We start from the raw sequence: 15,960 nt of genomic DNA, 5'->3' as shown, positions 1-15,960 counted from the left end.
ACACACACACACACACACACACAGACACCAGGGCACAGAAGGCGGTCATGGCCCCGGTTGAACAAAGTGCCACAAGGCAACAACAGTGTGTTCCTGTGGCTGCTATAGGCCACTATCTTTCTGTGTCTTAATAAGAGACACCAAGAGGTAATTTGGCAAAAAGGTTTTAAGCTGCCATTTCACACCCAGTTTTTTGTTTTTGTTCTGTTTTTTTCTCCCTCGGACTCGTAGGCCCCTTCAGGCTCTGCGAGTGCCTGCTGGGGAGCTGGCTGGTGAGGATCGGCGTGTGGGCCGTGGCCGCGCTCGCGCTGCCCTGCAACGCGCTGGTGGCGGGCTCGGTGTTCCGCGCCCCGCTCTGCCTGTCCTCGGCGAAGCTGCTGGTGGGGCTGATGGCCGCGGCGAACCTGCTCAGCGGGGCGGCCAGCGCCGTGCTGGCGGCCGTGGACGCGGCCACTTTCGGGCGCTTCGCGCGGCACGGCGCGGGCTGGGAGCAGGGCGCGGGCTGCCAGGCCGTGGGCTTCCTGGCCACCTTCGCCGCCGAGGCGTCCGTGTTCCTGCTGACGCTGGCGGCCCTGGAGCGCGGCTTCTCCTCGGCGCGGGGCGCCGCCGCCAAGTGGGACGCGACCCGGGCCTCCCGGGGGCTGCGCGCGGCCGCGCTGCTGTGCGCGGGGCTGGCCGTGGCCGTGGCCGCGGGGCCGCTGCTGGGCGGCGCGTACGGCGCGTCCCCGCTCTGCCTGCCGCTGCCCCTGGGCGGGCCGGGCGCCGGCGCCTCCGCGGGCTACACGGCGGCGCTCGTCCTGCTCAACTCGCTGTGCTTCCTGGTGATGACGGCCGCCTACGCCCGGCTCTACTGCAGCCTGGACAAGGGCGAGCCGGACGGCCTGTGGGACGGCGCCATGGCGAGGCACGTGGCGCTGCTGCTCTTCACCAACTGCATCCTCTACTGCCCCGTGGCCTTCCTGTCCTTCTCCGCGCTGCTCAACCTCGCCTTCGTGGGGCCCGAGGTCGTCAGGTTCATCCTGCTGGTGGTCGGCCCGCTCCCGGCCTGCCTCAACCCCCTCCTCTACATGCTCTTCAACCCCCACTTCAGGGCGGACCTGGGGAGCCTGGGCCAGCGGGCCCCGCGCTGGGCCAGACCCAAGCGCGCCGGCCTCATGCTCATCGACTCGGACGATGACGCGGAGAAGCAGTCCTGCCACTCCACCCAAGCGCTGGTCACCTTCCCCGGGGCCGGCGCCGGCCTCGCCTACGACCTGCCTTCTTCCTCCAGCGCGTCGGGGTCGCCGCCCACCTACCCGAGGGCCACCGACAGCTGCCACTTGTCATCCGTGGCCTTTGTGCCATGTCTCTAAGGGGAGAGGAAACGTTTCCAAAAATAAAAATGGAAAAGCCCCCAAATGTGAGGTCGGGTATATAGCTGAGCAGTCATAAACAGAGTTGAAACTTGATTCTTAAAAAAGATAATAATAATAATAATAATAATAATAATAACCTCTCAGTGGGGGAAAAAAAAAAGCTGAAAATCTATTGAGATTGGAATGAAAGAAAATGAGTCTAAATGCTGCTTGTATGATTGGTTCAGCAAAGAGATAGTTCAGTCACACTATTGAGGAAAGCCCATGTTTTTGTTTTTTTAAGCAGATGGAAATTTTCCAAAGAGATTCTCCATTATTTCAGTGGAATTCTTTTTAAAATCACCACTCTAAGCAGGGAGGTTGGGGGGAAAGACCTTTACTCACCAAAGGGTTTTTCAACCCCCCAGCTCCTCAAAAGATGAAAAAGATGATTGGGAGTATTAGGGAAATAAGGGTTTTTAAGTGGCTGTGGTACCAACTAAAGTTATGACCAATAGGATTTCATTTTAATGGAGATGAGTTAGTCTCCCTCTGCCTTTCCCCAAAAAGGATCCTTCCATGTCACCAATTTCCCACCCCCAGCCCCGCTCCAGACCCAGTGAATGGGTAATGGAAGGCATTATTAATTTGCTCACATTCACATCATTTTTAGAAATGCCGGATTCTATTTATCAGCACTAGATGGTTCCATCCTCAGTGGAATAAAACTGCTTACAAATATTCTGAGAGGAAGATGAACTAAAACTCTTCAATTTGCCGTGAAGGCAATCCTCTCCAGGTGAGGTGTGCCTTGTTGAATTCATTCTAACTCCTCGGCGCCCAACACTCGGAAGAAAAGTCCATTGCCGGCAATGGGCAGACCGAGTGAATATGGTGAACCAACCGGAGATTTCTTGTTCTCTTTCTCCTGGGCGAGCGCACGTTTTTTCGAGGGAGGTTTTACCAGTTGATTCAAACGGATGTGTATGTGAAGGTAATGATCAAAAGCAGACATGACATAAATTAAATCCACCGACATATCTTCTCACACATGCATCTCTCGTAGCTCTAGCGACAATGTCTGAAATCATTTTGGACCCAACAGAGACTTGGTAACGCATTACCCTGTTTACTTAGCTTGGTTTTAGCTGTGTTGTCTTTGGATCAACTCGTTTGATGTCAGGAACATGACTTCTCTGCTTATTCCATATTTAATACATGTGTTAGGTATTTTAAGAGGCCAGATTATTAAATACTAAAGGTCAAAGGATTAATTTGTAACTTTATTATACTACATTAGCTTCAATACATTCAAACCACAAGACTGTTAGGTAGGTTTATTTTTATATAAGCATGTTTATTTTGATCAGATGTTTTAACTTGGAAGTGAAAGAAATACATTTATGAGATGTTTTATAATATGTGTAAATATAAAACTGTATTTATTACTACAGTAAAGATTCAGTAATACAAAGGACCATGATAATAAACCATGTACAGTGGCATATTCTTCCATATGTATTGTTTCTCTGCCCCTTTTCTTTAAATTCATTAACTGTATATAATATATGTGAATATATAGTACTTGTAAATAGATTCCAAACTTGGTTTTCTATTGGGTATAAAATAAAGAAATTTGTAATAAAATGTGTGACTATAAAAGAAAATATTTTTAAATCTTTTATTGAATCCATTGGCAAATATGTGGTCTCCTAAATGTTTTTGACTTTTGATGTGTAAAGTACACTTGCTGTCTACGTATTTACACCTCAATATGTTAGATACATTGGACTTACCTTAAGAAGTAAATCTTTCACAAGAATGAAAAAAAAAAATATCTTTACCAAATCCTGGACTGTTTTAACTGTGATTGATAAGCCATTTTTCATGACAAATGACTCGGTGAAGCTGATTGTCCCAGGGATAGTTTGAATTTCATAGCCAGAACCTATTTCTTGTGCAAAGTGAAAAAAAAAAAATAGAAATATATAAATACCAAATCAACCTTAAAATTATTTAATATGAATATGGTTTTTCTATAAAATCTTCCTTTGTACAAAACATGTTGCTTTTTTCTCTTATTCTCTAGTGAGGTGACAGAAGACCCTCCTTGGCTCACTTCTTTCCTATGTTTCTAAAAAGCCAAAGCTGCCTCACCTAGGTCTCCTGTTGCTTCTTCTACCCTAAGCCCTTCCTTTGTTTCACTGTCCCCAGTTTTAATAAGAGGACTCACAAAATAAAAAAATTAAAATTATATATATTATATCCTATATAATAAAAGGGTAATATGTAAATTGACCCTAATATGCGAAATGACTGGTCGCTATGATGCGCACTGACCACCAGGGGGCAGACACTCAACATAGCAGCTGTGTTAAGGATGTCTGCTCCCCAGCAGGCCTAAGCCTTTAGTCAGACATCCCCCAAGGGCTCCCAGGCTGCTAAAGGGTTGTCTGATTGCCAGCTTAGACCCAGTCCCCTGGGGAGCAGGCCTAAGCTGGCAGGTGGGCATCCCCTGAGGGGTCCCAGACTGCAAGAGAGCACAGGCCAGACTGAGGGACCCCTCCCCCAAGTGCACAAATTTCGTTCACCTGGCCTCTAGTATATATATATTATAACTACAGATGATGTATTATAAAATTTTACACTTGAAACCTATATAATTTTATCAATGTCATCCCAATAAATTCAATAAAAATTAAAATAAATTTAAAAAATATTCATGTAATACTGTCAACAATAAAGATTTTTTTAAAGAAAAAAAAGCTATTATTCAGCACAAAACAACAACAACAACAACAACAACAAAAACACCACCATATTTCATGACCATGTCAAGGTCAAAACATAAGAACATGAAACTCCCAGGGCATAAGGAAATACATAGTTCCTCTTCAGTTTCTATTCCCCAAAATGTAAGATATAAAATGATTTTTATAAACACTTTGGGCCAGACTCTCCCAGCTTCAACAGTGTTTCCTGATTTCCCCTTACAGGTTAGAAAATGAAATCATCAAGTACTGGATGGAGGCCCAGCATTGTTATTAAAATCAACCCATATTTACTAAGGTCCCTCAGGGCACCTAGCACTGAGTTTCCCACCATCTATCAGATACTAGTATAACCACATGCCTCAATCTAACCTAGTTAACAGTCATCCAATGGAGTCCTATTGTACAGTTGACACTTGGTTTGTCTTCAGCTGAAACAAGGGCTATAACACAGTCTCATTCCTCTTAATCTAACTCCTCTTAGCCCAGGTAACAATACAAAGTTGTCTCCAGCCAAAACCGGTTTGGCTCGGTGGATAGAGCGTCAGTCTGTGGACTGAAAGGTCCCAGGTTCAATCCTGGTCAAGGGCATGTACATTGGTTGCGGTCACAGCCCTGGTGGGGTGTGTGCAGGAGGCAGCTGGTCAATGTATCTCTCTCATTGATGTTTCTAGCTCTCTATCCCTCTCCCTTCCTCTCTGTGAAAAATAAATAAAATATATATTTTTTTAAAGAGAGGAATAGATTTCCTCTGTGAAAAATAAATAAAATATATATTTTTTTAAAGAGAGGAATATATTTTTTTAAAGAGAGGAATAGATTTCAGTTTTTCCTCTCAACATACTTGCTTTTGGGTGCCCAAAGTTGGGAACATATCCTGGAAGCACACCCCTTTCTCTCACACTCAAGAAAATAAATCAGTTAAGTAATGCTCAGTGGCTGAGCATTGACCTATGAACCAGGAGGTCACAGGTCGATTCCTGATCAGGGCACATGCCTGGGTTGCGGGCTCTATCCCCAGTTAGGGGGCATGCAGGAGGCAGCCAATCAATGATTCTCTCTCATCATTGATGTTTCTATCTCTCTCTCCCTCTCCCATCTTCTCTGAAATTAATAAAAATATTTTAAAATAATTTTTAAAGAGGGAAAAAAAATCCACTCAAATTTATTTAAAAATCCCTAAACTCTATTGCTCTGTTAGGAAAATCTGGTTATAATACACCTCACACTGCTCTATTAAGTGTCTACTAAAGGCTCTCCACTACAATACAGTAAATCAGAATGACTGGAATTACACCCACAAATAAATAAATCTACAGTAAGAAGGAGAAAAGATATATAATAAATATTGACTGACTTATGAGCAGCAAAGACAAAAAAAAAAAAAAAAAAAAGAAATCTCAAGAATATAAACTGGTGGGTTAGCCTAGAGTAAGTGGTTAATAATTTTTTATGCTTTCAAAAATGGACTCACTCATCAGCACACATTGCGTGCCCATTATGGGCAGTGTTCTCTGCTCATGGGACAATAAGACAAGGTCTGGACTTTGCATTTCAGAGAACAAGAGAGAGACAATAAGCAAATGTAAATAATGACATCCTGAAGGAAAGATGAAGAAAATGAGTCTGAATGGCATGACCGTGATAGGCATGTTACTTTACATACGGAGGTCAAGAAAGATCTCTCGGGAAAGGCACCTGCTACACTAAGATCGTGTTTAAAAAGGAGCTACCTTCGCTTTAGCATTCAACCGGTTCCATCAATAAAATTCACCATCTTTAGCCCCTCTATTCATATGTCTCCTACAACAAACTGTTTTGAGTGGCATTTTAATGTAAAAATATATGGAGTGGCCATAACACATGTTTTGTTTTTTTTTTTCTCACAAGCGTTACTGGGGAAAACCATTCTTATACAAAACAGAAAATATGTTTTCATTTTGTTTTGGCCGAAAGTAGAAAAATATAGCAGTAGAAGGTAATAAAATTAGCAACACCCTGTTCATTTAGAACTAAAAACGCTCTAATATCTGAAAAAATAACAGTCTTGCGGGTTTTGTTAATCTGATCATTACTTGTAGCTCAGGGGCCTAATAGCTTCAATGGGGCTCACGGGGCTCATTCTAGCTCCATTTGTGCACTTTAGAATTCAGAAATTTTGTTTTACAGTCAACTTTGTCAGGAAAAGAGAATATCTCCCTCCAAGCCACTAAACACCAACGATTTTCTCCCTTAGGTTTCAGAGGCCCTGAAGTACAGTTAGGTTAGGGTAATGTTTCCCTGTAAGTGAAGTGGTTGGGGGTTCTGTAACCACACCCCTGCTTCAATGTCCTTTTTGTGAACATTTCTAAAGATATTGAACTCAGATTCTACACTGACTCATTCACCTCAAACACACGTTCTAGCATGTTTGGCCCTTGAAGTCAATTGGGTGAGAGAGTAACAAAGCTTTAGCTTATCTGGATTCAGAAACTGGTGGAAAATAGATGTGAACAGCCAGGAAGCATTGTGGAATATGGGTTTCTCCAACTCTAGTCCCCTGAGGACATGACTTCTGCTCTGGTTTCTACATTTTAAGTGGGACATGAAAACATGCCACTCCATGAGAACAATGAGTCTAATGATATTGGGTAGGGAAATAATTACTCACCAAAAAGTAATTGAGAAAAACCAAAATGTTTCACCCGAGGAAAAAACGTATAAAGAAAAACATTTGAAATATTTGAATAAATGAAATTTACTTAGTGCCTTCTTAAATACCAGTCTATCGCAGACCAAAGAGTAAAATGGTTAAGCCCAAGGGTTTGCTACCAGACAGACCTGCGTTCAAATCCTAATTTTATTACCACCTTACTACCAACCCAGCCTCAACTTTCTCCTCTATGAAAATACCACCAGTCTCATAGGGGTAGGAGTATTAATAACTCAGTGTGTATAAAGTTCTTACCACAACACCTGGAACACACTAAATCTATATATATAAAAGCCTAAGCAACTATTACAACTGGTCGACTGGTTGCTATGATGACACACAGACCACCAGGGGGCAGATGCTCAATGAAGGAGCTGCCCCCTGGTGGTCAGTGTGCTCCCACAGCCAACCTCCCGTGGTCCCTCCCCTTTTGCCCCAATTGGCCCTGATCACTGGCCAGGCTGAGTGACCCCACCTGTGCACTGGGCCTCTAGTATTTAATAAATGGTTACTGATTTTGCCCTTTCTCAACAACCCTATGACATGAGCAAAGCAGAATGTGCCATTTTGCAGATGAAGAAATTGAGAAAGTGATAGGTGACATCTAAGATCAAAGGTGAGCAGCTAGGATTAAAACTTGGGTTTTATTTAATAGAACTTGAAGGGCAGTCATGAAATAAGATTAATTCCTCTTTCTGTGAACAAGAACTTGGTGAATGATTCAAAAAGAAAGAGTTGAACTTAATCTAAGCAAGATTCACTCATCAGATGTCTTGGATATCAAAGAAAGTCTATTACAGTGAGTGAGAAGCCAGATCAAATGGTAGCTAACTTTTCAATTCTCAATGTTTTAAAGTAATTATTGTGTTAATAATTGCTTCCTAGAAGGTGTGATGTTGTGACTGATAACAAGAAATACATATTTGGTTTTGGCCCCCGATCATGGCACAGAGCTCCTAAAATCCTTTGAATTTCCAAAGTGATGAGAGCTTGGAAGGTGTCTCTTGTTATGATAATAAGGTGAATTTTGGGAAGTCCCACCATCACCTAAGGATTGCCAGGGAACCAACCCTGGATTAGAGGTTGGAATTCCCAGTCTCACCCCCTCTTCCATCCATCCCATTCCACCCCAACCTCCAGGAAGGTTAACCACTTAGCCAAGCTTTAACCACTCATGCCTATGTAATGAAGCCTCCATAAAAAACTAACGGAGAGAGTTTGAAGAGCTTCCTGGTTGGTGAACATGTGGAGATGAGAGAAGTGACATGTTTGGAAGCTCCCTGCCCTTTCCCCATACTTTGGCTTATGCATCTCTTCCATCGGTTTGTTTCTGAGCTATATCCTTTTTATAATAACCTGATAACCATTCTAGTAAGTAAAATGTTTCTCTGAGTTCTGTGAGCCACTCTAGCAAGTTAATTGAACCCAAGGAGGGGGTCTTTGGAACATCCATCTACACCCAGTTTGTCAGATGCACAGGTAACAACAGGGACTTGCAAGTGGCATCTGAAGAGGTGGTCGGAGGAGCCACACGTTGGAATCAGTGTCAGAATTGTAGAAGACATTTTAGAGGTTTAGTAAATTTCTGAGAAAGGCAGTAAAATCTCTTCTTTTTAAATATTGGCCAAGTTTTGATTTGTTTTCATTGATTTCAAAGATGAAGGGAAAGAGAGAGATAGAAATATCGATAAGAGAATCATTGATCGGTTGCCTCCCCTAATGGGGACCGAGCCCGAAATCCAGAGATGTGCCCTGACTGGAATCAAACTGTGACCTCCTGGTTCATGGGTCAATGCCCACTGAACCACACCAGCTGGGCAAAGGCAGTAAAATCTTAAATCAACATCATGAAAACTAGAGCACATAGCTGTGTGTCATGACTGATAGGCATTCAGTCAGTCCATTTAGCGATGATGAAAGATAAAGACTTGTGCCTTAAATTTGCCCATTCTTAGAGACTTCAGCTCTTGACCACCTCTGATTCTTCCCTAAAGCTACTGAAGAAACACTGTCAACACTCCAAGGTTATATTGTTACTAGCAGTGTTGGCATCGAAATTGGGCCTTGGTTCTTTAGTTCAGCAAAGAGAATTCAGAGGCAAGCACTCAAACTATCAAGGAAAGTTTAGCTGACAGTTGTGGCTTAGTTGTGAGCATAGACTTATGAACCAGGATGTCACAGTTCGATTTCTGGTTAGGGAACATGCTCTGGTTGTGGGTTTGATCCCCAGTAGGCAGCCAATTAATGCTTGTCTCTCATCATTGATGTTTCTATCTCTCTCCCTTACTCTCTGAAATCAATATCTATACTAATAAAAGGGTAATATGTTAATCAGACCAGGAGACCTTCCAGACATCCTCTGGACAAAGCCATGGTGGTGGAGCTGAGGCAAAGGCAGTTAGGGGCAAACAGGCTGGCAGGGGAGGGCAGTTGGGGAGTGAGCAGGCCAGCAGGGGTGGGGGCAATCGGGAGTGAAAAGGCAGTTGGCAGACGGGGAGGGGGGGCAGTTGGGGGGCCAGCAGCCCAGCGGGGGGTGGGGGGTGGCAGTTGGGGGCAATCAGGCTGGCAAGGGGGAGTAGTTGGGGGCAAGCAGGCCGGCAGGGGGACAGTCAGGGGCGAGAAGGTTGATGGGGGGGGGCAATTGGGGGTGAGCTGACCCGCGGGGGTGTCAGTTGGGGGCAAGCAGGCCATAGAGGGGGGCATTCAGGGGCAAACAGGCCAGCAAAGGGGCCATTTGGGGGCAATCAGGCTGGCAAGCAGAGTGGTTAGGGGCGATCAGGCAGACAGGTAGGCATGTGAGCAGTTAGGAGCCAGCGGTCCCGTATTGCAAGAGGGATGACCAACTGCTGGTTTAGGCCTGATCCTGGCAGTTGGACATCCCCCTTAGGAGTCCCAGATTGGAGAGGGTGCAGGGACACCCCCATTGGAGAGGGACACCCCCCATCCCCCATGCACAAATTTCATGCACCAGGCCACTAATATATATATATATTGAATATATATGCACTGAGTGGCCAAATTATTATGACCATCCCATTAGTACCTCATTGGGCCACCTTTTGCCTTCAATACTGTGGTGATTCTTCTTGACATTGACCCCACAAGATGTTGAAAGGTGATGCGAGGAATCTGACACCATGCCTGATGAATAGCACTGTCCAGTTCTATGATATGTGATGGTTATGGAACCAGCTGCCTAATGGCTCTTTTAACTTTGTCCCACATATGCTCAATTGGATTGAGATCCGGTGATTGTGGGGGCCACCTTAGCAAGGCAAAGTCTCCCTCATGTTCTTGAAACCACTCCTGTACAATATGAGCACCGTGGCATGGCATATTGTCTTATTGGAAGAAGCGATCTCCATTGGGATACACCATCAACATGATAGGATGAACTTGATCAGCAACGATACTTAGGTATGTTGTGCTATTCAGATGTTGTTCCACATGAATTAAAGGGCCCAAATCATGCCATGAAAACATGCCCCAAACCATAACACTGCCCCCACCAGCTTGAAGGATTGTACTCATGTGAGGGTGCATGTTTTCATGCTGTTTCTGTGAAATTCTCACCCCTTCAACAACTTCTATTGCTACCAATTGACCATCTCTATTCTGTAACTTTTCTCTAAATCATAGCTTGATTTAAACTTGGTATTATTCATGTCTTTAGCCCACTGTCCCCTCAAAGGGACCAAACCTCCCCAAGATTTAACTTTAAGACCCTCACTACTATTGCCTTGCCTTTTTTGTAGCTTCCATCCAACTCTAGAAGGGAAAGAATTAGATTGTTCATTGTCCCTGTGGGGCAAGGCTTTGGGGGATAGGCCATCTAAGTCACTGCCCAGACAATGGATAGGCTATCTCTTGGTCACATGAGTCCACTTGATTCATTTACTGACGGTAGTGAGAGGGGGAAGTGATGGTCACATGGTCAAAACCCTGGCCATCTATGCTTAAGGAACCAACCAGGGTCACCGCCCTCTGCAGGCAACCACGATAAGATCTTTTAGAAGTCTGTAGGCTCTTGGTTGGCCTGTTCTGTATATGTGACTAATTTTAATTTTCCTTACCAGGAGAGACAGGTTGGAGGTACGTACTTATCCAGCCCAGTCATGCCCCATATTTGTAATTGCTTCCCAGCCACAACTCCTATTAAATTCTCCTTGGCTTAAACCAGATCAATCAGATACTCTTGCCAAAGGACTTGGAATTAGGACACTAAGACAGTCTAAGTCAGATGATGATGGGATGAGTACTTAAACTAAAAGATCAAACCAAATTTTGGCTATCACAGATACCATGAAAAGCCAAAACTATATGTACATTTAAGTTTTGAGAGGGCCTGGCCAGATAGCTCAGCTGATTAGAGCATTGACCCAGGCAGGGCACATAAAAGAATCAACCAATGAGTGTATAAATAAGTGGAACAACAAATCAATAGGTCTGTTGTCTATTTCTCTCCAAAATTTTAAAAAGCATCTACCAGGTTTTTTTTTTGTTTTTTTTTTTTAAGTTTGTGAAGCAGAAATAGCCACTCTGTAGAGAAGGGGGGGGGGGGGGGGGGGAAAGAAAGGTAGCAAGGAGGCAAGCAGTTCCATGAAAAATTTACTTTCTGAAAAGTTCATCTCCTGAGTGGCCTGGTCATGCTTTTGTTCTTGTTCTTAGAGATTTCCATGATGTTATTTGTCTTCACATGACCCCCTTTTCCACTCAAGCTAGTGTGAAGGGCTTTTTGTTGAGGTTATAGTCACTCACAAGCAAGCCCTTTCCAATTAAAACGCCTACCTCCACTGTCCAAAATTCTATTAAGATAGGTCATTTATCCCCTCCAAAGGAAAAGTCAGTGTGAGGACGGAATGCTTTCAGGAGCTTAACTATAATAGAGCTCCTTCACCTGGAAGAAACATCAGGAGGGAGAACATGATTTCTCTCCATACTCTTCACTATGTTTTCTTCTTCTTTTTAATATATTTTATTGATTTTGTACAGAGAGGAAGAGAGAGAGAGGGATAGAGAGTTAGAAACATCGATGAGAGAGAGTCATCGATCAGCTGCCTCTTGCACACCCCCCACTGGGGATATGCCTGCAACCAAGGTACATGCCCTTGACTGGAATCGAACCCGGGACCTTTCATTCCCAAGCCGGGGCTCTATCCATTAAGCTAAACCGGTTTCAGCTGTTTTCTTCTTTTAATTCAGTTCTTTAGGTTTAACCAGAAGGGCTGTGAGGACCAGAAACATGGCTGTCCCCTCAGGGAAGGATATCAGCTGAGTATTGAGGCAATTTTATTCCCAACTTCACATAGAATTCTCCCGCCCCCCAAACCACAATTCCTTCCTGGGAATACTGGGGACAGGAGATTTGATCTCTAGAAAGCTCTGTGATGCCATGTGTCCTAAGAGACCTGGTCTTTTCTCAGCTTTCAAATGGCCCAGACTTGCTTAATACCCATGCAGTCTGTATAAAAACATACATTCGTCTGCGGACACAGCCTCCATAAACCTCAGTAATCTGCCAAGGTCAAAATACAACATTGCTGAAGGCTCAAACCTCATATCGGATTTGAGGGTTCCAATAAACAGCACCCTTTCTCTTGGCCTGAATTCTAAATAAGTGAGAGAAAGAAATAAGGCAGATATGATCAACCTAGCACATTTTCAAGTCATAAACTTAACATTGCAGACCGTGGTTTAAATACCTCAGCCAGTGAGCTTTCCAGAGTTAGCCATATTCTTTCCTAAGGCTCTGCAGCATTGGCTGACCACAGCCTCCCCACATGGAGACCAGGCTCTTTATCGTTACTCCATGAAGCAGCAGAATTGATGGTTCCTAGCTCCAAAAATTTTTTTAAAGCTTTATTTTTAAAAAATATATTTTGATTGATTTCTGAGAGGGAGAGGGAGAGGGAGAGATAGAAACATCAATGATGAGAGAGAATCATTGATTGCCTCCAGCACACCCCACAATGGGGATCAAGCTCGCAACCCACTCATGTGCCCTGATCAGGAATCGAACCATGACCTCCTAGTTCATAGGTTGATGCTCAACCATTGAACCACACTGGCCAGGTCTATTTCCAAATTTTTTTAAAAAGGTAATTGGGGTTACCCAAGCAGGCCAGATGCCTCTCCCAAACTCACTAATAAGATCTATATTTCTTAGAGGCATTTTGTTGAGCAACATTAATGATTTTCAAAGTCTGGTCCCTAGGAAACTGTTAGAATTCACATTCTCAGGCTTTACTCTGGACCTGCTGAATCAAAACTCTGGAGATGGTGCCCAGATGTGTATGCTTTAATGAGCCAAGGGATTCTGATGCAAGCTCAAATCAGAGGAGGACTGCATTCTACTGCCCACAGGAGCTTGGTCTTAATGGGGGATTGAGCTCTCACCCCTAGGGCAAGAAAGAACAGGAGACAAAAGAAAAAGAAAAGTAGTAATCCTGAGTAGACAAAAGCAGAGTGGTGGAGGTAGACAGGAGAAAATTTATATTCAAATTAAAGAAAAATGAGTGAAAATGTTGGCTAAAGCATTGACTAAGAGAAATATTTATAGAACATTGTAGAGATCTCCATCCTTTGTTTACATTTTTCTACAATTTGTGTAGTACACATTTAGATTAATTCGTAGTAAATATGCATTGAGTGGTTCCTTTGAGGAGGAATACAACATAGTGGTTGAACACTCAGAATCATATAGGTCAGGTGGCCCAAGTTCAAATCCCGGCTCTAACCCTTAACAGCTGTGTGACCTTGGGCAAGTTTCTTTACTTCCCTTCCTCAGAGTGCTCATCTATAAAACGGGGTTAACAAAATACCCACAATATACCACATCCATCAACATAGTTCTTTTTCCAATTAACTGTAAAAATCAAAAGCCTAATTTAGAGATTAGAACAAGCAAGGTTCAAGACACTAACCTTATCCTATATTGTTTCCTCTATTTGATGGTAATGTGGCAGAGATGTTTAGCTGTTCCTAAATATGTATCCTGTCATTCATTCTTGAATTTTTATTGTCTACATAGACACCCAAAATAAAAACATTTCCCAGCCTCTTTTGCAGTGGCCAAGTGTCTGTGTTCTGAATAACGGGACACAAGCAGATGTGAGATGTTTAGCTCTTTGGAAGTACTTTTACAAGAGGTTTGTCCTTGTTTTTCCTTGCTGCTGAATGGAATGTGAAAAGGGTTGGGTCTGGGAACTCCATGTTGAGTCATCTGGATCACCACCTAAATTTGAAAAAGGCCCATCTTCTCTGTAGAACTTGGGGTCCAGGTAGTCCATTTGAGTGAATTTTTAAAAGGACCCACTTCCTCAAGGCCAACTCAACCAGTGCCCTAGGATCCTAATGTGCTTATCCTGGGCTCAATTTCAGTCCCTGGGACTTCAGCCTTTTGCCCATATGCAGGACCTGAACAGCAGAACCACATGTGGCAGCACTCTTGTAAATGGAAGTCACACAGAACAGAGCACAAGACAGACAAGACAGTTCCCAGGTCTCATCACCATGGAGTGCCATACCAGGCACTTGGATTTTGAGAGAAAATTCTATCTTGTTTAAACCACTGCCATTTTCATTGCTAACATAGAGGCTCATTAGCAACTGGAAGCCCTGTATTTTACTCTTGGCTATTTTGACTCATAACTCTTCTCTCCCCCTCCTGCTACTACTAGATCACATTGTTTTTATGAGTACCTCATTAATCAGTCACCCAAAGTGAATACTACCAATTATCCTCTGCTCTGCATTCTGTGATTTTATCTTTCCACCACTGGGACAGAGCTTCTGCCAGGTTGGCCTCATTACAGTAAAATCTTCACATGGATTCCTTCAGACTTAAAGTTAAGACCATCTACTAATGGACAGTTCTGTTATTTTGGAGAATAACACCAGGGATGATTCACTGATTTAGATGGCAGTGTTCTTTGTTGTTTCTTTTTGTTTGCTTGCTGTGCTTCTTAATTAGACAGCAACTAACTCATGCTTGAGCATTGTTAGGGTTACATGCTCCAAATAATGGTAATGAGATTATGTCCAGAAAAAGCAAACTATCATTTTGTAGCATATCTTTGCCCTCAAAATTTTGGAAAATGACTTGAAACTAAAAATATTAACTTCTATTATCTGATCTCTCAACACCCTTGAGGTCAGTGCACATATTTCCATTTTGTAGATGTGGAAACAGACAAGGAGCAATGAAATGGACTGCCACAATTACACACTAGTGGAGCTAAATCTAAAACCCAGATCTTTTAGATAGGTGTTTTCATTACTCACATTGGTTCCCACTCCTTTTATTTCCTGAAACTATTTCTTTGTAGCTCCATTTCAAGCCAGCAGGAAGTGCCAACCCTCCCCACAGGCAGTCTCGTTTTTGACTGTACAATGTGCCAAGTCGAGTGTTTGTTTTGGTCTTGGCAGCAGATGCCCTTATCTCCATTAATGCAAACAGCTCCCAGTCCCCTATCACTCTTCCTAATTGGTCCACCTCCCTTAGGCTGTTGGCTATCATTCTTTTTCATGAAGTTACATCACTAGGTAAAGAATACTTGCAAGATTAAATCTGCTTGATTGACCAAACATAGTAAACCCATCTTTGATTTTGACTGAGGAGATCATCTTAAAGCTTTCAAATTAAGGCAAGGGCAAAGGCAATACATTCTTTTAGAACAGCTGTGCAAATAGTTTTCATGTTTGGATTTAGGCTTTTTTAAATTCATAGAATATGGCCCTTGAGTAGTCATATTCATTTATACTTTGGGTGGCCTCCAAAATGTATGTCTTGCATAGAAGTAAAATATTCATTGTCCTATGCTATGTATGATACACTGACTCAGTTTTAACATTCTACTCACTATCTTCTACACAATTATATATTTTTACATTGAAAGAGAAAATCCAAACCCACCAAGTCTCATCACTTGACCAATCGGATTGGCACCAGAAAAAATTTTTTTAAATGTTTCTATTGACTTTTTTTTGAGAGGGAAAGAGAAACATTGAAACATCCATCAGCTGCCTCCTGCATGCCCTCTATTGGGGATTGAACGTGCAACCTTGGGCATGTGCCCTAAACCAGGCAAGTGCCGATTTGGAATCAAACCAGCAACCTCTTGGTGCACAAGTCAATGCTCAACCACTGAGCCACACCAGCTAG

At 43.2% G+C, this 15,960-nt stretch overlaps 1 protein-coding gene across 1 annotated transcript in view; it reads left to right on the top strand.

Moving 5' to 3' along the window:
* The window catches only part of LGR5 (leucine rich repeat containing G protein-coupled receptor 5), a 137,006-nt gene extending 135,617 nt beyond the window's left edge, over positions 1–1,389 (top strand). The window contains exon 18 of the mRNA XM_084878866.1: positions 232–1,389. Within this exon, the coding sequence (XP_084734992.1) occupies positions 232–1,352 (1,121 nt within the window). The 3' untranslated portion in view covers positions 1,353–1,389. The remainder of the gene's footprint in view (positions 1–231) is intronic.
* Positions 1,390–15,960: the final 14,571 nt, after the last annotated feature.

The sequence above is a fragment of the Pipistrellus hanaki genome (assembly GCF_964339955.1).
Source record: "Pipistrellus hanaki genome assembly, chromosome: 3".
Taxonomy (NCBI): domain Eukaryota; kingdom Metazoa; phylum Chordata; class Mammalia; order Chiroptera; family Vespertilionidae; genus Pipistrellus; species Pipistrellus hanaki.
Note: the sequence above shows the minus strand (reverse complement) of the source record. Positions and strands in the feature narration are given on the sequence as shown.